Source organism: Aphelocoma coerulescens, chromosome 7, assembly GCF_041296385.1.
Source record: "Aphelocoma coerulescens isolate FSJ_1873_10779 chromosome 7, UR_Acoe_1.0, whole genome shotgun sequence".
Lineage (NCBI taxonomy): Eukaryota > Metazoa > Chordata > Aves > Passeriformes > Corvidae > Aphelocoma > Aphelocoma coerulescens.
Genome location: NC_091021.1, coordinates 10,766,803 through 10,791,653, shown reverse-complemented (window position 1 = coordinate 10,791,653; position 24,851 = coordinate 10,766,803). Strand labels below are relative to the sequence as shown.

Sequence of the window (24,851 nt, the reverse complement as noted above, 5' to 3'; positions counted from 1 at the left end):
GTACCAGCCTTTGATCCCTCTTCATGGTATATTTTATAAACACATACATCTTTCTTCTCCTGGCCTTTTTTCTTTGTTATTTATACTATAATTGCTGCTTTTGGTAACAATTTGGAAATAGGATTCAGCATTTTTGAGGCTCTTTCAGTGCTACTTTTTACCTTCTTACACAAGTGAACAAATGTGCAGCTTTGATAGTGATAGAAATAGATAGCAGTAGGTGAATTCAGAGTTCCCACTGATAGTAGGAGATGAATTAGTGGTCCAGAAGTTGACCAGTAGGACTCAGTGTAGTTTTGGAAGTTCTTGTGAGCACAGTTGTTTCAGAATGATCACCGACAAATTTTAAGTTTTATTACCAATCTTTTGCTAAGATTTCACAGGATTCAGAAGTTCTCCTTGAACCCTTTTATATGTTGATTAAAAGAATCAACACTTCTTTACTTATGTCTTAATGATTTTTCAGGGGCTTTAGGGATTTAAATGTTTGTTTACAAATCAGCAACCCTTCGGTGTGTCTACGTAGGACTGTTAATGGATTTATCAGCTTCCAGACTTAAACAGTTTGAAAAAGAGATTTCACTGTGATAATTTGGGATAGCTAGAGACACTGACTGCAGAGGCTTACACCACAGCTGAGCACTACATGCATATGGAGAAACTGTATTAATTAAAGGGGAAAGCTCATGCTCTCAAAAAAACAGGATTAAAACTTTCCCATAAGGACTTTAACTTTTGATCCCAGATGTGATAGAGCAGCAGACTGCAGATGTAAACAAAAATGTGTAGAAGTTTTTCTTTTAAAGTCTTTTTAGCTTTGGTTATTCAGTCTGTATTATTTGCTTCTAAAAATTCTCCTTTTAACTCTTTCTTTCTTTCACTAAGAGTGCATGAATTTTCCTGCTGACTTCATGTCCCAGCTGGGTAGGTCTCCAGTGAATTACATTTAAATGGCTCTTAAAATAGTAGGCCTGTAATTTTAAAACCAAAATCCTATTGAGACATCAACAGTCATAAATCATTATTGGTGCTGTAAGAGATGCAGTGTCACTCACTGAACAAATCTGTTAGAGGGCAGTTTGTGAGATGGCTGTAGAAAATGAAATTGCTGAGATCAGTTGAGGACAAAGACATAAAACTCCTAGTAATGTATGTAGTGTTGGTACAGACTGCAGGCACTCTCCTGGGCCATTCTAGATATAGAAGTACTATTTAAACGTTCTGTATGCATTTGTTATTCATTAATCAAATTTTGGCTGGGCTTAACAGAAAACTTTGCAGTTTATGGAAAAAGAATAAGGTACTGTGTAGGACTAGGGTTCTCCCACATACCAGATGTGAGTTGTATTTATCAGACAAGGCTGCTTGAATGCTACTGTGTCCCAGAAGTTCCTCTGTATTTTGTTTGTTTGTGGGAGGGAAAAGGAAGAAGAAAAGAAATGAAATTTTGAGAAAAAAATTTATCTGACTTGCTTAATGGCAGATGCATGAGTAGAAGCAGAAATTAACAGATTGTGAATTCTCCAGCAAGAGAGACTCTCAAGAGAGAAGAGTACATTTTCTCACTGGGAAATATTTACTTTTTACCAACAAAATTAACCTTAAAAGATGTTGTTTGGTCTCAGGCTGACAGAATGGATATTGCAGTCAAGACCGCTGGCCTATGCTTAGCCCTTGGGGAGGAAAGGAATGCCAATGCTATGTTGGGGACACCAGCATTCTCATGTTTTTGCAAAGCTAAAATTTTCTTTTCACACATTCTTTTTTTTTTTTTCCTTTTTCCTGTTTATAAATAAAATGTGGAGCACTTTGCTGTTATTGCCATTACAAAATGACATGCTTTCATTTTGTAAGTGATTCCTGTAGCAGTGTGTATTGGGTTTGTGTGGCAAGGGTATGGTAGTGGGGGTGTCTTCTGAGAGAAACTGCCAGAAGCTTCTCCACGTCTGACAGAGCCAGTGCCAGGCAGCTCCAGGACTGTCCCGCTGCTGGCCAAGGCTGAGCACATCAGGAGTGGTAGTAATGGCTCAAGTGAGTTCATTTCTTCACTGAGAGCACAGCTGTGAGGTACTGAAGGTTAAGCAACCAAACAGGATGGGCTCTCTGCATAGGCAGCTTAGGACATCCTCAAATCCACCTGGGAAATTTTGATGGTGAGGCCAGTGCTCCCAGTGACGGCAGAGGTGATGTGTGCTGGGGCATTGCAATTGACAGTACCATTCCGGGGGCCTGGGAGGTGGTTTGGACGGATGTTGTTCTCTGTGCCTCCTCCTGGCCCCTGTGCTGTGCGTGGGCATCACACACAGTTAGCGTGGCGGAGGCGTCGGGCGTGGGGCCGTGCAGTGACCCAGGCTGCTGGGTGACGGCTGTGCTGCCATTCTGCCATTGCAGGAAGCCGTGCAGGTGCTCATCAAGCACTCGGCCGATGTCAATGCCCGGGACAAGAACTGGCAGACACCGCTGCACGTGGCGGCCGCCAACAAGGCGGTGAAGTGCGCGGAGATCCTCATCCCCCTGCTGAGCAGCGTCAACGTGTCGGACCGCGGCGGGCGCACGGCCCTGCACCACGCCGCCCTCAACGGCCACATCGAGGTGAGCGCGGCGAGCCGCTCTCAGCGCCGCTCGGCTGCTTTGGCGTCTCATTTCGTGCTCCTGACCTGCCCTGGCTGGCTCTGGACTGAGCCCCGTGAACCTGACCCCCAGGGTTCCCGTCACTTGGCTGCTTCCCAAACTGTGGGATGGGTTCCCTACCCATTTCCAGAGGCAGTGGCTGGAAGGTACCTGTGTGGAGCCAGTGTGCAAGTGAGGTGTGCGAGCACTCCTGGAGAGCTGGCTGTGCCACCACTTCCAGCAGCTCTGGGTGTCCTTGGCTCTTTGGAGCTGGACTGCCTGTGAAACTAAGAGTGACAGAATGGAAAGAAAGGAAAACTGGTGGATTCATTCCATACTGAAGAAACATGCAGCTGTGTGAGATCCAGTCACTCTGCTTTTCTATTGGTCTTACAGAAAATGTGCTTCTGTTTTTCCCTGCTTATACAAGCAGACCTTTCTAGTATTATTATTTAACTATATGAAAAAACTTCTATAAATAAAGCCCCTAGATTTTTGCCTCCTAGGTTTTACTAGTCTTCAGATCTGGATTTAAGGATCCTCATTTACCCATTCCATGCCTGAAGATCTAGATATGGAATAAAACCTCTTAGACTGGAACAGTAAGCCTCTGCGAACAAAAGTTGATTGGTCATACTGTAATTAAAAGAAGAAAGAGGAATGGTAGTTCCTGTAAAAGGGTGATGGTGTTTGGCCTTTAAAACACTGCACTGTAGGAAAAAGATAGAAATGCCTGTGTCTAACCGTCATAATCTAAATCTCTTGGGTAGAGAATATCAGAAATGAGAATTTAATATATGCTGTTATTAGCTGATCTTTCTGGCAAAAGAGTGTGTGAAAGGAAGACAATTATCTAGCTCTGGAATTTAGGATTTTAGAACGTTTTGCTGAAAAAGTGGCTGTGATTTTCTTTTTTTTTCCGCCCCTTATTTTTCTTGCATTTAATGTTGGATGATTGGCAGTGAGGAAAGCAGCTTTTCAGCTCTTAGCTGTGCTGTGGCCAGCAAGTACAGGAAGCAGCCTGATGCTGTCCACACTGCTGTGGGCACATGGGAACTTAATGAAAATCACTGTGGTGTGGCAAGAAAGACACTCCATGTGGAAAGATCAAGAAGATTTTAGGGTTTGTTGTGATATGGTCTGGAAGAATCTTGTCCCAGCCCACAAAAACCAGCTTAAATTTGTCTTATCAGTAAAACTAAGAGCAGAGTTTCACTTCCAGCCCTGTTTCTCTTCCAGGTAGTTTGCCAAGCTGAATTTGAAGCACACTGCAGTAGCAGAGCCCTGCAGGCTGTCAGACCCTCTGTGGACACAGAACTTGTCCTGGTTACTTGTGACTGTCACCAGTCCATGTCATGAATGCACAGGGCTTTGAACAGTACTGGTGTCATTCACAAATTTATCATTCAAATGCAGCATTTTGTGATCCCAGCTTTATTGCAAGATTGATTTCTTATAAACCTTTGAGTGTGTGGCCTGGAGGGTTGGTTTACCTGCTGTTGTTACTTCTAGATGGTGAACTTGCTCTTAGCCAAGGGGGCAAACATCAATGCTTTTGACAAAAAGGACAGAAGAGCTCTTCACTGGGCAGCGTACATGGGTAAGGCTTGGGCTGCTGCTCCTTCTTTTCAATTTCCTATTCACAATCAGATAGCATGTCTTAAAATGGACAAGAACAGACCTGGCCATGGAAAGAGAGTGTTGCAATTACCCTGAAGAAGGAAGGGTTCAGCTGATCTAAATAAACACTGTCCATTTATGGGTTTTCAGCTAGGGAGATCTTGGCTGTGATTTCCTTTTTAAGACAGTTAATTGTGGGCTTCTTGTGTTGCTTTTTCATTTTGGTCTTTTTATCCTGACTCTTAAGTCAAACCTGAACTTATATTTGTGCTAGAAAAAACCCAGATTATATTTGTTTCAGTTTTTGCTAAAAGTACTTTCAGTGAAATGCAGGTAACTGTTATCATAAATATTGCTGTTTATTGAAGTTTTTAAGTAGCTAAGTTATGATGTTCTTAGGAAATGCACAATAGGCACTTTCTTCCTGTTAGGAGCAAATTGTCACCTTGTATTTCAGAGTGGACAAGAGCAACCGAATGTCTGTTCAAGCAGTGTTACCAAATACTGCTTAATTAAATCAGTTTGCCTTATCATTCCTTTCAAGTTAAAGGCAAGCTTCTTACACTGGGACATTATAATTTAAAAATACAAGGTTTCCTGTTATAGTGGTCATTCTTGTTCAAGAGCTTTTGTTGGCCAAGCTGTATATTTCAGGTTACAGTTTGTGGAGAGTTGTGTGCCCTCAGCCAGGAACTCTTTCATTTGACCTGTCAGAAATCTTGATTTTAATCCTGGCACTTTCGGAAATGAGATAATAGGAGATTTCAAACTGTGAGAAAAGCATATTGTGTGGTTTTTTGATATACACAGACAGATGGAAAGGCTCTTGCCAACAACTGTGATGTGGCTTTTGAGCTAACGAGCTTTGAACTTCACTCTCTAGATTTGAAGGGCTCTTACATTGTGCTGTGCAATTCCACACCTCTTTTCCACTTAAATATTTTCAGAAATTCATTATGTACTTTTAAAAGTATTTAGATAACATCTAAGGCCTAAATTAGCAATGGAGTCTGTAGTGCAATTTAGACAGAAGTTAGATACTGAGATGAGAGCTGTAAACCCTCACAGAGTTTCTTGAGTATTTAATTATTTTTGGACGCTAATTATCTTTGGACACTTTGTACATATGGTGTCCTAGGTCCTGCACATGACCAGAGCTGCCCCTTGTCATGCAAGTGCTGTGCAACTCAGATGGAGCATAACTTTGCATGGTGTTTGACAAAATAAATGATTAATTCTAAGACAGACAGTTCTGTCTCAGCATGAAGCAATAAGACTATTCCTCTTCATTTTATCATTCATTAAGGTTATTTTTTCTCTCTAAAAAACCCAAGAAGTGTTAGCAGTTGTGTTTGCAGGTGACATCTGTAGGATGCTGTTTTGGGAGACTTGTATTGCCATGCTCCTAAGCTCACTGTATCACAATCCTCTGTAAGAGGGAGAATAAAACACCAACTGTTAGCTTTAGAGAAATAAATGGAAAAGAGGTGTGGTTTTGTTCTTTTGGCAACCGAAAAATCAATTCAGTAAAAAGAAATTTGACACATTTGGAGAAGGTGAATGCATGGATTTCTTCACAAGGCCTTGGAGCTAGGATTAGAAACATTTATGAAAATGCTTTTTCTTCCGTTGGAAAACTGTGGGAGCACTTTGAAACAGCAGTGAAAGGGCAGTGTGGTAGCAAGAAAGCAGTAATTTGAGAGAAGTGATGCTGTTGGATGGTTTACTCATTGATAACTATCTTTTGTCTTTTGAAGGTCACCTGGAAGTTGTTGCCTTACTGATTAATCATGGTGCAGAAGTGACTTGTAAAGACAAGAAGGGTTACACCCCACTTCATGCAGCTGCATCCAATGGGCAGATTAACATTGTGAAACAACTCCTTAACCTGGGGGTGGAGGTATGTGGTAATGTGCACTTTGTTTCTCTCTATTTAGAGATAGTATTTTCTTCTTTCTTAAGGATGCTGCTAAAGACAGTGGAAGAGCTTCTAAAGAAAAGGAGTCCCATTTTCCAGATCACCTCATGCTTCTTGTAGTTTATTGGTTCAAGAGCCAGGAAACACTCTGTATTAAGGAAAGTCTGATATGGACAGTAAATTCCAGGCCACCTTGCTGAAGGAATCAGGTGATATATCCTGTTCCTGCAGAAGAAGAGGGAGTAACGAAATTTTCCTTGAGCCAGCATTTCCTTTGATACGATGAATGGTTGTTCTCAACATGTACACTGCATGCTTTACTAAACAGCAGTTCAGGCTGTTTCAGTTTACAGACCTGTACTTCCTCTGTAGCTGATGGATTGTTTTCACTCTGGAAAGTAACTTTTTTTCAGGGCATGGACTTCTTGTTATTGTCAACTCCTCAAAGCAGTGGTGAGATGACCAGAGGAGCCTAATCAGACAGTTAATCAGAGATCAAATAAAGCCATTGCTTTTGCCATGGCATTTTCAGCTGACTTGACCTACCAAAAAATTGTCAGAAGTTCACGTTCACAGGTTGTTGGCTGTGAAGTTGAAGGGGAATAGCTGTTTCCTGTTATTATCAATGCTATCCTAATAACTCCCTTTAAGTTCCACATTCACCACCACGGGGATATGATCTTGAGACACCTGTATTTCATGGAAGGTTGTTCATGCCATTCCTGAGTCTTTTGTACAATCTGTCTGGTCCTACTTTATAGAACAGCAGTTGCATACTAAGTTGGTCATCAAGAAGTAACATAATCTTAATTACATCTTTATAATACTGAGCTACTGAAAATGATTTCTTATTGAAGTGTGTCTGTGTACTTTCACATTGCCTTCACTCAGACACCTTCACTCCCTACCCAAAATAAAACTGTGGAAACAGCTCTTACGCCTGGTTCTGGTCACAAAACCTCAATACTCACTGCTGTAATTTTTTTAAAGACAAAGATTGTGAGCTTTTTATTCATCCTGCTTTTTCACTTACATGGAAAAGCTTTCCAGCTTGTTAGGACTTTTGTCATCATTATCATCATTATGTAGTCCTGCTATCAGCTTTAAGCTTCACACTGGTTTTAGAAATTGTCAGTAGGATAAAAAGTTAATAATAGGAAAGGTAAAGCATTCTAAGTTAAGCTGTCTGGGAGTATAATTTGTTGATGAAATGTGCTGGTGAGAACTATGCCCTATGACAGTTCAGGCCTCCAGCTATTTCCATTTGCAGTGTGTGATGCATTACGTAAAATGCTAAGCTGATGTCTGTAATTTTAACTATGTCTCCTTGTCTCATTTTAGATTGATGAGATGAACATCTACGGAAATACTGCACTTCACATTGCCTGTTACAATGGTCAGGATTCTGTTGTTAATGAGCTGATTGACTATGGTGCTAATGTAAATCAGCCTAATAACAATGGATTCACCCCCTTGCATTTTGCTGCTGCCTCCACTCATGGAGCACTGTGTCTTGAACTACTAGTGAATAATGGGGCAGATGTTAATATTCAGGTAAAACTTGAATTCCAACTTTACAGTTTTTCTTTATCCTATTTTGCATATCTCAGGAGGAAGCTGTAATAACAAATACAGCATGGCTTTAAATCCTTGATGGAATTAGAGTGATGCTGAGAATGTTGATCATGAAACTGTTTGGGTGAGATTACATCCCAGAAGAGGAGCTCTCAGTGCCTTGATAAATACAATGACAGCTCTAAACTCCAGGCCAGCCACTTTCATGAAGGCACGAATCAGTACTAAAATATAGTCCCAGGAGCTCTGTCAAAATGTTGTCTCAGGGAATGGTGCTAAGTCAAGGAACTATTCCTTTTTAGTATTTTTCTTCCCCCATAATATGGATATAATTAAACCTGATTCCAAAAAGTTGCCTTTCCCGGGAATAAAACCGAAGGTTGCTAGTTGTCTGCTTTAGAGCCCAAGATTACAAAGTCTAATTCTGCTTAGGATATCTGAATATTCTTGAGGCACAACTGATACATCTTGATGAAGCTGAAAGGGACTTGCTGTTGTCCAACAGAGGGTACTGTTATAAGTATCAGAAGACTTGAGGTCTTCTGAGCTCATACCTTTTTTGACTACTTTATTTAAAATTCCCATCTGTGAAACTGGCATTTAACTTCCAGCATTTAACACCTCTGCCAAGTCCCATGAGATCAGTGAATAGTCAATGCACTATTTTAACTCAGAATTATTAAGAAGAAGTTAGGGATTGTGCTTGCCAATGAAGGTGAAACCCCATGCCAATAAACATGAAGTGATGTGAGTAGAGAGGCTGGTACCACTCCCGTGCTATTTTCTCATTGCTCAGCTTTCCTTGTCTCAGTTTCTTTCTCTAAAACCCAAAACATTGTTCTGTACTCATTGTACCTTTGATTTCATAAGCCTTCACATGCTGAACCACTGTTCTGTTTCATTTCTGTCAGAGTAAGGATGGAAAGAGCCCCCTGCACATGACAGCTGTCCATGGGAGGTTCACGCGGTCGCAGACCCTCATCCAGAACGGTGAGTTTCTCTGCCTCTGGAATGGCTCTCCAAGAGATCAGGCATGTCCACTGTTGCAATTTTCAGTTGTTCTGACCCAGAGGGCAGCTCCATGAACTTCTGGCTTTGAGCTGCACTGACAGCTCTCATTCCATCATGTCATCACAAGCTGAGATTTTGGTTGTTAACAAAATTCCATAATCTTCCAGCTGACAGTGGCCTGGATGATCTGTTCAGATCCTTAACCTGAAAACAAGAGTTCAGAGGAGTATTTAGGTCTTTTTTCTGCTGAGGAGAATGCACAATTTTCTAGTTGTGCTCCTTTGGGAGCCCTGGTGTTCTTAGAGCTCAAAACATTTTTTTTACTCTGCACTCAGTGGCTGTGCTTTTCTCACCTCTCATAGCTCATCCCTCACCACTGTCTTCATGAAGTGTTGAGCATGTACTCAGGAGGGAGGAGCAGCACTGCCTTGTTTGTTCTGGCATAGCCAGGATTCCTGATTATCAGTCATTTTTCAGGCATCTTTTTTGTCCAAGAGTACTGTAGCATATAGCAATTATTCTTGTTGGAGATCTGGGAAAGGCCTGTTTCTGAATGACAGAGGTTGCTATTACTGATTCTTTACTTAAGGTTCCCAGTTTGGGCCACTACATGAGACAGGATGATCTGGGCTTTATTCATTGGTTGGGGTTTTTTTTTTTGTTTTCCAAAATCCCAGACTTGGAACTGAAATGTGAAATGTTGAAGGTGGCTGAACAATTGTGCTTTAAATGTAATGACACATTTAAACAAGATTGTGTTTAAAAATGGAGGTCTCCAGTACATTATGCTTCTTTCAGGTCATCATGCAAATTGTTGTCATCTCTCTCCTGGGATAAATAAAATAGTAATAATAAAAGGGAGTCGGGGCAAAATGCAAGAAACTGTGCTTTACTGAAATTTTTAGTTGTTTAGTATAGTATGCTCAGACTTAGAGCCATTGTTTGCTCGCTGTTGGATTTGTGTGTGAAAGGACTGGCAGTTCTTCATCTGTCCTTCACGCCTCTCTACTCTGCTTCCACTTACTTGGGTTTCACTTCTTTCTTTCTTCGTTTTCTGCCCCTGTAATTTTAGTATTGTACACAGATGTCATTGCAAGTGACTTTATACCTTACTGCCATGGGATCTTGTGGAAGAGAGAAATGTCAATGATTTAAACAAATGGAGTTTCATTCTGCAGTACTTAATGAGTTGGCTAATGACGTTTCAATTTCTGGTTGCTGTCTCTAGCAACCTGTAGAGGAAGAATGGATTACCTTAAAATTGGAAAACTGCAAATGTGATACCTTTCTTTAAAAATGGGGGAAGAGAAATGCTGGAGAATGTTACATAGGTCAGCCAAAGTAGGCAATATCTTGCACAGGTTTCTCAAGAGTAAAAGAAGCTGGAACATCACAATTCTCTTCTACAGCAGTTTAATAGGCTTTGTGAACACAGCACTGTGCTCTGACTTTTCCATGTGCAGGTTCTGATTGTAGAGACCTTCACTGGTGGATGCTCTGCCCCAGGGATCCTGTTCAAGCATTTCACTGACCTTCATTTACCATTAACAAATTAGAAATTAGAAAGGTTGGAAAGGAAAAGACCTTAAATATCTAGTTCTAACCCCTCTGCCATGGTCAAGGATGCCTTGCACTAGACCAGGTTGCTCAGAGCCTCATCCAGCCTGGCCTTGAACTCTTCCAGGAATGGGGAGTCCACAGCTTCTCAGGGCATGTTGTCTAGTGCTTTACTAGAACTCTTCTTGTTGCATTTAAGCCCTGTTATCTCCTGCAAGGGTGGACACGCAGTAAATATTACCACATCCTGATATTAGCAAGACTTTTTACATGCTTTCAGGAAGTATTCTCACAGCAAACTAAGAGAGTATTAAAATATTACAGTGTCGGTGCATAACTGGTTGTAAAACTACACTTGGAGATTAGTAATAATAAATGGATTGCTGTTGAAATGGAAGGTGTAGTGACGGCGTTTTCAGTTTTCCTTCTGGATCTGGAACTATCCAGTATTTTCATTAAAAGCTTGGACAGTGGAATAGAAAATGTGTTTTTAACATTGTGGAGAAAAAAAATGCAGTCGGGAGAGACTGTTAGTTTGGCAGAAGGTGGAGTCAGAATGAAAAATGATCCTGTAGAACTGGAGACAGAAGTTATAATGGAAGTGAAGCAAAAGAAAAATCACACACAGAGGCAGGAGTATCAGCTGGACAAGTTCAAAATGGCAACAGCCAGGTGGATCCCTCAAAAGGGGATCTGGAGTTTGTAGAGGATCAGAAGTTTGTTGACCACAAGTCAGCAGTGTCGTGGTGCTTAAAGAAATGGATCATGGATGTACATGGTGCTGTGCAATGTCCAGGAGTGCAGCCAGCGGGCATGAAGCAATCCTGTTTGCTCACCTCAGCACTGGGAGATGTCAGCTGTAGTACTGGTTTTGGCTTTTGCTTCCAGAAGGATGCAGGCCAGCTGGAGAGGACTGGGGGAAGGAGAGAGTAGTTGGAGTGCAGTAAACCTGACTGGCAAGGAGAGACTGAAAAAGTTAACAGTTCTTGGTCCAAAAAGAAAACAGGGACTTGTCTGTAATCTGTCTAAAGAAATCCATTTTTCCTGCTTATGTGAATAAAACACAAGATGCCAGGCTTAAATTGCAAAAGGAAAAGTTTTACATAAGCTCTGCTTGGTTGTTCTTTGGTAAGACACACAAAGAGCACACAACACGTTTGTTGGTAGAGTGTTCCCGCTGGCCTCCTGAGTGAACTCTATTTAACACTGTTGTTGTAGAGATAAGGCTGAGTGGCAATGCCTTTACAAATGAGGGTGCAGTTTCAGCAGATTATTTTGTAGTTTATTTCAGGGCACCCATTTGTACCTTTAGATAGGCAGCAAATCCAAATTGTGTACTTGACCCCTGTACATCATCCCATTCCCACCGCTCTTCCCCACCACTGCAGGTGGAGAGGGAGGTGCAAGTGCTGCTGCCAGACCATGTTCAGTACCTGTGGCTAACAGCTGACAGCTTGCTGTGTGCTGGTCCTTGCTCTGGGAAATTTAGTGTCTCTGTGGCTGGGCTGCTCATGCTGCATTCGCTAGAGACAAATAGCACTTGTGGTCACTGGTTCATGCTGAATTTTTCAGTGTTAAACTGTATAAAAATATCTTTTGCAGGAGGGGAAATTGACTGTGTTGATAAGGATGGTAACACCCCTCTGCACGTGGCTGCAAGATACGGACACGAGCTTTTGATCAACACCCTCATAACCAGTGGAGCTGATACTGCCAAGTAGGTGCCTCAAGTGGAGCTGTTCCTAAGGATCAAGTGTTATGTCCAATGCCTGGAAACACAGCTGCTCCTCACCTTCTGAAGTGGGAAGGTTAAAATGGACAAGCGCAATTGTACTGTACTTCAGTGGGTGACATGGGACTAAAATATGAACAACTGGGAAGTGTGGAGTTCTCTGCAAAGTGCCTGTTGTGCCCACTTGCATGATTACTAGTACAAGTACTGCTTCTTTTCCCTGAAGCATTGATGGGGAACAGTGGTATTCATGTACATGAAGTGGGTGTGTGTGTGTATATATTTATATGTATGTGTATATATATAGAGAGAGTACTTTAGTATTGTTTAGTTATGGTTAGGTTCTTAGGGTCTGTGAAAAGGAAACAGCAAACCTGGATGTGATGAGATCAGGATAATGCAGTGCCATGAGGGATATCTGTACCAGGTATTTCAGAGCAGCATCTGATTTCATGAATGTAAGGTTTTGGCAATTACCTCCACATGTCTCCAAAATACAATTTGTCTTCTACCTAGAACCTGCCATAGAAATCTGTGGCTTCTCTTGACTTACCTAGTTAGGAAACCCTGCTTTCAAATGCAAATTTGGTTTGAATTTGGAAGATACTTGCAGCTCTCAGTGTTTTGTTTGTTTGCTTGATAAAGTTTATGCAAGTGACACATTTGCCCACTCTCCTTGAGTACAGTTGTCACCCTACAAACTCAGAAGGTGGAACGGATCTTCAATTAACATGGATAAAGTAATTCCACAGGCTTCAACTAATGTCACTGGATTTTATTAATACAGCCAGCATAAAGATCTTGGTATCTTAATAGAGCTGTATGTTTTTCCTCTCTCTGCAGTGCAGTCAGTCACTGTCTGTTAGCTTGAGATTTTAAGGGAAAATGAGATGCACTGGGATAGCCCACTCCACTCTTGGAATCAGGGTTCTCCAGTTAGAAATTTCTATTTCCCAATTGGATGACCAGAACATTGATCAAATAAAATACTTTTTCCAGCAGCAGAAATAAGTGAAATAAGAAGTTGGCTCAGAGATACCAGGCAGATGGAAACGATGCTACTGCCTGTGCTAAATGTGCTTTCAATATGTGCTGCATGTAAATAACTCTGGGTGAGCTCCCCAAACAGGTTTAGAAAAGACAACTCTGCAGCACTGTTCACAACAAGTACAGACAGCTTGGCCAGTCTTTGAGGCAATGCACTGGAAGGGAAAGTGTGCAAGTGATGGGAAGAACCAGTGTGAACAGCACTGCAGAAGTGGGACACTGGCTAGCAAATGTGCAGATAGTGGATTTCAGTGGAAACCAGCCAAAACATCTGCTGGGTGGAAATCTTGACCAAAAAGGTGAATAATATTGCATTAGATAACTGGGTGGAGGAGGAGACAGAGGGAAATGGGTGTAGGGAGAAGCACAGCAATACAAAATGTCCAATATTACCTTAAATAAATGAATCCATGGCTAGAAAATGCAATCTGTTTGTACAGACGCAGCAGCTCAGTGAAGCTTGCACTGGTTTCTTCAAAGACCAGGCTGTCAGATCCTCTCTTAAAAGATTTACTCTAAGGTATAGATGCTGCTAATAGCAAAATTAAAATCTGTACAGCAGCACACATCAGTCCTTAGTGTAGTGAAGCAGCAAGGAGGACACATTTAATGTGAAGGCAGAGGAAGAATGGGCCTGTGGATTCTGAAAAGAATAAAATTTTTGAAAACAAACCCAAATTAGTTAAATACATTTATGTATAAAATCCTGGAGAGAGCAAGATATCTTTATAAACATCCACATTAATTTTTGTCTGAAGCTTCCTAAGTAATTATGATCTATGGTGGGTCTTGCAGAAAGATAAGATCCTTGGATCTGTATCTGAAATCCTCTTCCATGAGGTGATCATACTCTCCCATCCACCAATTGTTTTGCAGAAATGAAGTACTGATAGGAATCCATCTGCTATTGTTCCAGAGTTTGTAATTTAAAAAAATATATCTGCTGGAGCAGGCAGTAGATTATAATCTTGTCAAGCTAGTTGGTTTCAGAGGCTCCGTGTTTATGTGTACTTGGAGAACTTCCAGTAGGATAATATTTCTAAAATAACAAGATGCTTTACACAAAACAATGCTGAATGAAAGATACCAAGATGTCCAGACCCAAAAGTATTCTAAGACAGTCGGCAGTGGCATGCCTAGGGACTGAACTGGCATGATTTCCTGATATTAATTGAAGTTGCTGAGTGCTCAGCTTGTTTAAAAACTACATCTTTGCCTGATACAGATTTAGACTAATGATAGATAGGCTCAATCTAATGGCTGCCTTTCTTTTCTTACCCATCATGTCTGCTCTGAGAAGTTTATCATGTAATTGAAAAGAGGGTCGTGTTAAAGGGAGGAAAAAGTGAAAGGGGAGGTGAGGAGAGTAGCTGGAACAAATAGGAAAATTGGATTATTAGTTCTTAGGATGTGGAAGAAAACTGTGACATGGCAGCCTAAAGGAAAGTGTAAAGAGTCATCTACAAAACAAAAAATGGGTTTCAGAAATAAATGTAGAGGAGGTTTTGGCATTTACATTTCCCTCAGAATGGCAGTTGCCATATGTGTAGCTGGTGCTGAAATTTGTGGCTCACAGGGCAATTGACTTCAAGCCGTATCTGCTCTCTTACTTCCTCCCTTACCTTGGCTTTGCCTTGAATTTTTTGGAAACAATCCTGCCACATTCTGTTCAAAGCATAATGCCAAGATTTTGCTGCATCGGAATATTTTTAACTCTCGAGAAGGCTGTTAAGGAAATACAGATAAAAATAATGGCGGGCACCAAGAAAGAATCTTCCTAGAAAAGCATGAGAAAATGTTGCCTTTCTGTAAGGAGCTTTTGATGTGCTGTGTATGTGTGTAATCTACATTTTCTCATGAGGCTGTTGTCCCTTTCAGGTGTGGGATCCACAACATGTTCCCTTTACACTTAGCAGCACTGAATGCCCACTCAGACTGCTGCAGGAAATTGTTGTCATCGGGTGAGTGAATCCCCCAGTGTCCCTGGAACTCGAGTAGTGTTTGTCTCTGCTGCTTGCAGCCCCTTTCTACTCTTTGTTGTGAATTATTCAAATGAAAGGCTTCCTGTGCTGCTGTGTTGGGCTGTGTGGGGCAGTGCACCAGAGCATGCGAGGCTTTCCCAGAGCCATGCTGGTACTTCCTTGCATCCTGTGCTGTTCATGCCCAAAGCTCTTTTCTCCTGGCAGGTTCACAGAGTTTAGACTAATTTACTGGGGGAGGGAGGGAATTTAGAACCCCTTTCCAAACTGCAGGAATGTGAGGTCCTGTTTTGTTTTGGGGATTCTCCCCCCTGCCCCCCAAAGGAGTAATTCTGAAATTATCTCCTTGGGGTCTGCACTGGCACAGGTATTTACATCCCACTGATGATGATGATGTATTTTACATGCAGCTAAAGTGTGTTTCTGAATCTGCAGTTAAGGAGTTAGGCTGGCCAAAGCGCTGGGGGCATGAGAGGGAAAATTAGTGAAAGTGTTGGGTCAAGAGAACAGCCTTGGGATCCTCACCAGAGCCCAACGCAGAAGAAACCAGAGCTTGCTTATGCAACCATTTCAAAAGAGTCAGTAATCAGTGGCCAGATCCCAAATTCTGATTTTCCAGGCAGGAGTTCCAATGAGTTTAAAAATCCTGACCCAGATCATATGAGTTTTCGAGAAAACTCCTTCATTGCTTAACATATAAAATGTCCTACAACTACTTTTCCCCCTTGAGTCCTGTAGGGTGTAAAAGAAATATGAAAAATGGAAATTACATGCCCCATTACATTAAGTCTTGGTGTTTTCTGGCCTTGACCACTAGATAGGAAGAGAAAACACCCTGGGTGATGAGAGTTAGCACTGTCAGGCTGATATCTTTGGCCTTGTGCATCTTGATGAATATCCCCATGTGTTCCTGGAAGCCTCTTCCCAATCTGACAACCACACGCAATAAAAATGGCCCCAATTCATGTTTGGGCTGACTCTGTTGTTCTTCCTCACGTCTTCATGTTTTCTGTCTTCCTGTCCTGCTGTCACAGTCCTCTTGATGAGTCTCTGCCTCCTAAACACCTGTCACATGGCTGCAGACAGGGATGTGGAGGAGCTGGATGCGGAAATAGACGCTCATCAACTTCGCAGCTCTTTTTATAGAGCTGCCAAAGCGGAGCAGCTGCTCGCCGTTCCCGTGACAACCTCTCTCTGACTGTAGTTGCTTGCGTTCTGGTTTTTTCCCAACTAACTGATTTTTCTGTCTCTGCAATGTTTCTTGTGGTTTAACTAGGACAAAAGTATAGCATAGTGTCCTTGTTTAGTAATGAGCACGTGCTGTCTGCAGGCTTTGACATAGACACCCCCGACAGCTTCGGAAGAACGTGCCTGCACGCGGCCGCTGCCGGAGGGTGAGTACCTGCCACTGGGGCTGCTCCAAGGGAGCTCGGGGCACGTTTGGTGCCAGCCAACTTGGCTGTGCCATCCACAGAGGAATTTACTGCTGTGCAAGGGAAGCAAAGCAGTAAATGATGTCATAATTTGGGTCGCTTTAGGCTCTCTTTTGCCGCTGCCCTTGTGTAGGGTGAGCTGGGTTGATTTGAATCGTGGGTTTCAGGCAGAAGGGGAAAACTCTTCATGCCCCTGAGAAGCTTTCAGAGGGGTGCTGCATGTGCCCAGGACTGCCTGAGGGCCACAACAGTCACTGAGGGCCAGCGGTCTCCAGGAAGGCATCAGTCCCTAGGGAACACCCAGTGAGGAGCAGGAGCTGGAGCTCCTGGGATGCTGCTGGCAGGGGAGTTATTCCTGGCCTCCATCTTTGGACTGTGTCCTTGCCCGAAAAGGCAGCTGTGCAGCAGTGCCCACCAGATTGCAGTCTTGGAGTCCAGATGTAGTTCATCTCCCTCTCTCCCATTTTTCAGGTGCAAGTTTAAAAGTTTCTGAAAGAAAAACCAACAAACCAAAGCAACAACAGAAAAACAACCAAAACCAAACCCCTGTCCTCCAAATTGGAAAGTGAGAAGGCTGTCTCTCTGTCTGGGTGATGCATTCCTGAAAAGTGGTGGGAGGGCAGAAATGGAAATTGAAGTGAAAATGGAAATGCTTCAATTTAAGATGTAAATGTAGCCTCCAGTTAGTTTAAATATTTCCAGATAATTGTCAGTGAAGTGCTGTGAAGTTAATCTAGCAAAAGGACACAGCGTTTGGCAAGCATTGAGTTTTGACTCTTCTGTTTGAGTTCTTTATGGCTCAGAAGACAGCTGAAATGGAGCCTTGGCTACAGCCCTTGGATTTTCTGTGGTTATAGCAAGCAGAAATGCTCATCCACAGCAAATACTTGGCAATCGTTCTGGAAGTTGCTTTTTCTTCTGGGCCAAAATCTATATCGCAGAGATTTTGTTCTTGGGGGAAAAAAGCCACCAAAAACCAAACCCTAATAAAATTTATCCAAATGTTGGTTTTATTATTCTTTTGGTACTATTCCTCTTGATACTTCTCTCACATTAATAGAAGAGGTATGACAGTTGCTTGGATGCAGCTTCTTATAATATAGTTCAGATGCAACCTCTTTGATAAGGCTGCACCCCTGGAGGATAAAAATAACATCCTGGAAGTCCTAAAGTGAAGGAGAGGCTTCAATAAGAAGCAAAAGTGACTCATGAAAATAAACTATATTTTTCCAGTGGTTTACTACAATTGTCATCACTAGCAAGTGTTTTTATTTTTAGCACATTGTGGTGAGTGTTCTGTAGTTATTTTATGCAACAGCAATTTAGAGTTGGGATCAACATACACCAAAATATTGCATTATTGCATCCAGTCCGTTTTTTTTTCTATAGCTGGAGATCTACAAAAGCAATTTGTTTGTTTCCTGACACAGGCCTGTTACTGCCATTACATTAATGGGAGTTGCACGGGTGATAGGAAAAGAATTTCAGAGGTCTGCTCATCTGATTGTGCACACAAGTGATTGATTTATTGCCCCTGTGAATGACAAGTGGTCTTGGAAAGTGCTGCACTTCTTTATGTCATTTTCTGGCTTGGAGTCCTACATGTATTTGCTTGAATGACAAAAGAAGTCAGAATTCTTCTGATTTGTTTTCTATTAAAAATTACCTGGCTTTAAACAAGATGAAGAGACAGCCAGGATGTGGTGAATTCTCCTCCACTTCTATAAATGCAGTGTTGACGTGACAATCACTATAATAGCTACACCCATTTTTTAACAAAGCACTTGGAGATGTGCTTAAATCTATCAATAGTCAACAAATCGTATCAGGATAAACCTAAAAGAGACTCTTGTGATTATATTTCATTAAATAAACAGGATTTGAGCAAAGTGCTTACTGTTGAATGCTTGCTGAATGGGGGTGGATTTCGTTAAATGTCACCTCTTCATTATTAGACTGGCATTTTATAAGCTAGCAACAACTTTCTTTTAAAGTTATTTTCTAAAATACCAGGTCAGAATGGGAAGCACTACAGTTCAGCTGCCATTGAAAATCTCCAAACACACTGATCACGTTTACTGTGCTCTCTTTGGAAAATTAATATTTTTTTTCTTCTGCAGAAGAGAAGTTTGAGGTTTTCTAAAGAAAAAAAAGAAAATAGGTTTTTTTTTTTAAGCTTCACTTTCTGTTTGATTGAATTTCATGTTATAGTTGGCTGTACCCTGGTTTTGCACAGCAAATAATACAAAAATCATTAGAGTAACTTTTTCCTTTTGGGGGACAGGGAGCAATGTAGATGTAAGCTTCTGTTTTACTCATGTTTTGTTTTCTTTACTTCTCTTTCCAGTAATGTAGAATGTATAAAACTCTTGCAAAGCAGTGGAGCAGATTTTAATAAGAAGGACAAATGTGGAAGGTAGGTAAATTATGAAGCTCTTTTAAAAAAGAAATAATCTATCAGACAAGGAAGAAAGGCCACCTCAGAATGGAAATCATATGTTCTATGAAAAATGGCAGCAAAATCAAGTAGCTTGGCCTTCTCTGCAGAACCCTTGCTGCTGCAGTTACATGCCAGCCAGACAGGTGCAGGCTTCATTAAATACATTAAAGCCATCCCACCCTCTTGAGTTTTCTGTTTTAAAAATATCACAAGTTTTCTTTTTTCGTACTGCCTAAATTCTTGTATTGGTGTGCCCAAGACAACACCTGGGTTATGATGGCAGGAGAGCTGCTATTTGATGTGCTTCCTAGAGGATTTCCCCCCCACAGAAAGCGTTGCTATGGGTGTTGCTATGCCATCTAAACAAGCTGTGATGGACACAATGCTTTTCCTCCCAGCTGGGAGAAGTAGTGTGTCTGCAGAGCCACTGCAGAGGCTCTCACAGGCAGTAGGCTGTTTGCAAGACACAGATTGATGATCTCTATCCTGTTAGGCTTTGTAGCAGCACCAGAACTTCGTATTAACACAATATTTTGTTAAATTTCCATAAATTAAAGTACTGATATTGACTGCTCGGCATCTGTAGGAATGCAGCAATTAAGATTTATCTTTATCCTCTGTAGTGTGTGTTGGAATATGAGGTAACAAATATGAACACTTACGTTCCAGGACACCTTTGCATTATGCAGCTGCAAATTGTCATTTCCACTGCATCGAGACCCTGGTGACAACAGGAGCCAATATTAATGAAACAGATGACTGGGGACGCACCCCTTTGCACTATGCTGCTGCTTCTGACATGGACCGAAAGTAAGAGAGCCTCTGAGGAATTCCTGCTTTGAGTGTTTTGCTAAATCAGTGTCATTTTCGTCTCTTCATGATGCTGTCTTGTTTGAGCCAAAAGATCCCACTAGCACAGGAATTTCTCTCAGATGTATGCATAGCTCCACAGTGAGTTGCTCTGACTGGAAGCCAAATCCCCAGATGATGTGGCATTTCAGCTCCATGGTTTACCTCTGCAGGAAGGAGCAGTTTTGCAGCCACCCTGTCCTACAGAACTATTTTCACAGTGTTATGTCTTCTGTTTTTCCCTGTGTGGTTTCCTCATGAGATTAAGCTCAGAGAATTTTCTGTATTTGCTTTGCACGTCCATCAGAATGGACAGAGCAAGAGACAGCAGGAGAGGTTTTCTGAGGTGGACTGCAGTGACAGACATTTGGGCATTTTCACAGATTTGTGAGAAAGGTGGGATAGATGTAATCATCAGTCTCACTCCACTGTCAGAGCAGATAAAAATGCTCACCCTGTCCAAACAGGTTGCCTTTTTACAGAGAGGTCTGAGGAATAGCCTTTGTCAGAACGCAGTGTTGTTCTTGTGAGAAAGGGGGAAAACAGCTGCAAAACTTAGAAATGCTGTGGTTACTGACTGCAATTTTAATTCCCAGATAGTTGAACATTCTGGCAAGCTCTTCTTTATAATATACTGTATAAACCAGACTCAATTATCCTGTTAGTTCTCTCTTAAAACTGCTAGCAACCTGTATTTATTTTAGGTCATGCTATGCTTTCCTGTCTGACAGTGTCCCTAGACATTAAGGAACCAGTTTTTGGTTTCTTGTGTAGTGAGGTCTGGTAAAAGTACAGCTGCATCATGCCCAGCAGAACACCACCTCAAAGCCACGGCAGGGGAAGTTTGGTTTAACTTCATGGCAGAGGTCTGAATGCCACATCAGAGCCTCGAGAGCACCTTCATCATTTGCTGGATAAGACTGATATGAAAAATGTCTTCTCTGTCACCCTCAAACCTGAACAGTGCTGGGAAGAAGGAGGCAGGGTTGTCAGAGGTCTGTGCTTGGCATGAAAATCAGCGTAGGCTTGTAGGAAGGCTTTCACCACTGGCTGTGTCTAATTCTGTCTTACCAGGGTGAGTGTTACTTGGGGGGTTGAGAATGATGATTCAGTATGTGTTTTTCAGCTTTTGGTTCTTGGTAGGTGAAGTTCCTGCATTTTAACAAGCTCTTGGTTAACTTCAGGAGGTATCTACTTTTATCCCTCATTAAAAAAAAAAAAAAGCTTACTTTAGTCACATCCTGAACTTTGGCAGAAGTATATAGCTTTTATTTGTCCTCACAGTCCAAACCTAAATTGATTCTGATGTGGTGATGCTGTCTTCTCATTAAATTTTTCAGTTTGAGATGTTCTGGAAGAAGCCTTATTACATAGATGAAATGCTATTTGCAGTCCATGATTTTATAGTTCAGCAATTTTTTTTCCTGCTGCATGTCAAAAAACTTCCAAGGTCAGGCAACCTCATTCCAAAGAATATTCATCATTAACTCTGGATGTGGGTAGTTAATGAGCAGGGAGAAGAACCTGACCCGGAGATCAAAGAGTGTTGCCAAGATATTTGACAGAAAGTGAGGCAAGTCAGCTAATGCAGACTCGAGATAGACTGATTTAGTGTCAGTGATTAAAGTTGCTCTAAATCCTAAATTCTGGAGAAGAACTAGTAGCTTACTGCAGGAGAAAGCAAGGTGTGGTAATCCTGAGTTACTCTCTGGAAAGGAAAAAAGTGCACAACATTGCTGTGGGAGAAACAGAAGGATTCTAGAAAGTGATGATCAAAATGTATCTGATAGAAACCAGAATCTGAAATTTTTTTTCTTCTGGCATTGACTTGTGGAACAATACAATACCACACTATGGTTGTCTCTGTAGCTTTCAAAACTTACTACCTACAGACCCATGCAGTGCACTCAGTTAATTTGTGTAGTAATCCTCCTTGTTGGCTGGAGGAAGTAGCTCCTTGAAGAGGAGATTGGGGATGGGTGGCAGACTGCATCAAAATCATCGGTATGATATTTTGAGAATAAGTTGCATTTTTCTGTCCTCTGTGCTAAGAAGAAAGAATATTTTAGGTAACTCCCATGAAAATGCTGAAGAACTTGAAAGAACCACTGAGATGAAGGAAAAAGAAGCTGCATTGTAAGTTTGGTGTCACAAAAGCAGTTGGACTTCATTTCTGGAGAATGCCTTGGCTTTGGCTTGCAGTTTTACGCTCTGTTCTTGCTCATTCTTTGTTCTGCTAAACACAATGCTTGGCTTCAATGAGGGCTAACCTAAAGAAAATAAGCTCCACACTCTTCTCTGTGCACATATTCACTGATATTTCTGTTTCTGTGCTTGTTGCAGTTTCTTAATGGAAAATGTACAGCTTCAGTTATTTTATAATTCTTTAATATCATGCACTTAAGTATCATGCAGTGTCTTTAGTGTCATGCACAGCATAGTGTGTACATTGCAAAAAGAAGTAGCCAGTGGCTTTCTCAATGCATTCACTTGGATTAACATTTTCATCTATCTGCTTAATGATTTTTTTTTTTTTAAATCCCCTTTATCATTTAATGGCCTTACATTCACTACAGATTACAGGCTAGGGAAGAAAGTACTAATAACAAAATGATGGTATCTTGATGGTATAAGAGAAAGTGGCAAGAGCTAGAAAGAGCAAAAGGGATCTTTTGAAAAACATGGTTGACAAAAAGCTGACAAAGAAGAGAATATATTAATGTAACTCAGTTAAATCTTTGTTCTCCAGCCTGCCCTGGTGCACCTTTGGAGGCCAGTTGTTTGATACGTGAGTTTTTATATGAGGAGTAGCAGTTCCAGGCTGTTTATGTCATGTGTACACAGTCTTTCAGGCTTTGTGATAGAAAATCAGTTTTGTAATCTAGAGTAACCACAAGAGTTACCACAAGGTAGAAGAGTTTTTTCATGAAGTTGATCTTCAAAGATGAGTGGAGATTTTCTGTTTAAAAACATGGTGAATGTGAGGAGCTATTGGTGAAAAGTGACTTGAGGTGCTGCTCAAAATACAGGATTCACTGCCCGTTTTCAGTGTCACTTCCAGTTGCAGCAAGGGATGAGTCTGTTAAATACTGTGAGCCCACGTTTACACCAGTGAATTGTCCACAGGTGTCTAGAGTTCCTTCTCCAGAACGATGCCAACCCATCCATCCAGGACAAGGAGGGGTACAACACTGTGCATTACGCTGCTGCCTACGGGCACCGGCAGTGTCTGGAACTGGTGAGTGCTCACTTTTGGAAGTCTCTGTCTGCTGATACTGAATGTGCATGTGCCAGGAACTCCCCTCATGGCTACTATTGGAGTTCTTTGGATAATCAGAAATCTGTGAAAAGCTGTAGTATGGGGCAGTAAACTCAAATATTTGCACCCAGATGTATCTTAAGAACATGTTCATCTTGATAATCAAGTCCTTATTCAACAACCTGGTGCTTAAGGGTTGACTTTGAGTGGAGTTTATGTATGCACAAATTAATTTTAACTGTGATCAAAATATTCCCAGCATGTGCCTATGTGCCAGGAGTAAGGGACAGTTCCTGGTAAATGAGTGAATGTGCCTGACCCACCTGGCACTTTATCTGACTTGCATACTGAGGGAGTAAATAACTTTTGCCAGCTGCATACCTGCAGTTTCTTTTTTTGTCTCTGGTGAAATAATAGCAACATTGATAAAGTTACCATAATCACAATTAACCTTATATGCCACGTAACTGAGGATTTTGGTTTTTTTTCTGGGTGTTCCTTTTTTAATATTCTGGGTCTGAGCGATTAGTAATTGCATCTTATAAGAAGCCAAAAATTTTTAGCCAAACATTGGATTTGGCAGATATATAGAACAGATTTATAGATGTTTGTGACTTGTAAAAGTGTCATAAAGATGAGTGTTAACTGCTTGATATACAGGGTGATCCAAAATTATATATATAATATATGTATTATTACTATATATGTTATATATTCTAGATAATATATACAGTATATATTACATATAAATTGACTTTAATTGCTTCAAAAAGATAAGCTCCAATTGGAAAATTGTATAGATATTCATGCTTTAGTGGGAACACTGTGTGCTGTTGAGTGTTACGTGTTGTTTGGTTCTTTCTTTCTGTGTTGAAGAGTCAAGTATTTAGTTATTGAGAAGGAGCTCTGCGCAGCACATGCTGCTTTCACACCACATGTGCCACAACAGGAAACGCTGCAGCTGGCCTGCAGCTGGTCCCAGCAGCTTGGAAACCTGGGGCACTAACTGCCAGGGCAAGCCTGGGGCAGAATTTCAGGTGGGGTATTAAGCCTTTTTAGCTCCCGCCTGCAAGCGTTAAACTTAATTAAACTTAAAACAGCACTGCTCCTTTGTTGCTTGTGGCAGTGAGTTTGGCCTTGCCTTCTCCTAGCACTGATCTCTGGTGACTCTGCCCGTGGGGATGGAGGGGGAGCATCTTCGTTGGGGATTCTCTTTCAGCCTCTGTATTGTAGTCCCTGTGTGCTGTGAGGCATGGATTGGGCATGGAGCAAGGTCCCCTCTCTTTTCTTATATTTGTTGCTGTGCACATTTCCTGCACATGCAGTATTGCTCATTGTCGCAAGAGATGACCTGCTATCAAATCCTGGCCTTGCTTAGGCTTGGCAGACAAAAGGAAGAGCTGGGAATGCAGTGCATGTCAGAGGTGTTGGATTTTCTTTTAACTCTGGAGGGGTGAAATGCAAACTGTGGGCCAGAGACAGCTGTGCAACAAGTGTTCTATATTTGGACAGAAAAGCTCAGTGTTTTTCCCTGTCAGTCTTCCTGTATTTGTGACTATAGCTGCGGTATGGAAACCCAAGGTCAAGCATCTTTTACAGAGGTAGAGTCACACAGCTGTTCTGTGTACAATGGTAAAATAAAACTGCCATGAATTTTAGTCCTCTGCATGCACAGGACCACTGTTGTGTGCTAGGATGTCAGCCTGAGAGTTTTGCGGGGACCAGGATTTTTCCATTGGTATTTGGAGGGTAACAGGCATCTCATTTTCCCTCTGGAATACAGAGGCTAAATGTGTCAGAAAGCATTTGTGCTCATCCAAC

General features: G+C 41.5%; 1 protein-coding gene across 8 annotated transcripts in view; it reads left to right on the top strand.

Annotated features, from left to right (window-relative positions):
• The window catches only part of ANKRD44 (ankyrin repeat domain 44), a 132,542-nt gene that overhangs the window by 78,211 nt on the left and 29,480 nt on the right, over nucleotides 1-24,851 (top strand). For 3 of the 8 annotated variants that reach the window (XM_069022060.1, XM_069022061.1, XM_069022056.1), the window contains exons 5-16: nucleotides 2,392-2,592; nucleotides 4,123-4,210; nucleotides 5,988-6,130; nucleotides 7,490-7,702; nucleotides 8,635-8,713; nucleotides 11,894-12,008; nucleotides 14,949-15,031; nucleotides 16,326-16,443; nucleotides 18,830-18,898; nucleotides 19,592-19,732; nucleotides 21,824-21,907; nucleotides 22,898-23,009. In XM_069022060.1, the coding sequence (XP_068878161.1) occupies nucleotides 2,392-2,592; nucleotides 4,123-4,210; nucleotides 5,988-6,130; nucleotides 7,490-7,702; nucleotides 8,635-8,713; nucleotides 11,894-12,008; nucleotides 14,949-15,031; nucleotides 16,326-16,443; nucleotides 18,830-18,898; nucleotides 19,592-19,732; nucleotides 21,824-21,907; nucleotides 22,898-23,009 (1,446 nt within the window). The remainder of the gene's footprint in view (nucleotides 1-2,391; nucleotides 2,593-4,122; nucleotides 4,211-5,987; nucleotides 6,131-7,489; nucleotides 7,703-8,634; nucleotides 8,714-11,893; nucleotides 12,009-14,948; nucleotides 15,032-16,325; nucleotides 16,444-18,829; nucleotides 18,899-19,591; nucleotides 19,733-21,823; nucleotides 21,908-22,897; nucleotides 23,010-24,851) is intronic. The other 5 variants (XM_069022063.1, XM_069022059.1, XM_069022062.1 and 2 more) reach the window with 3 other exon arrangements.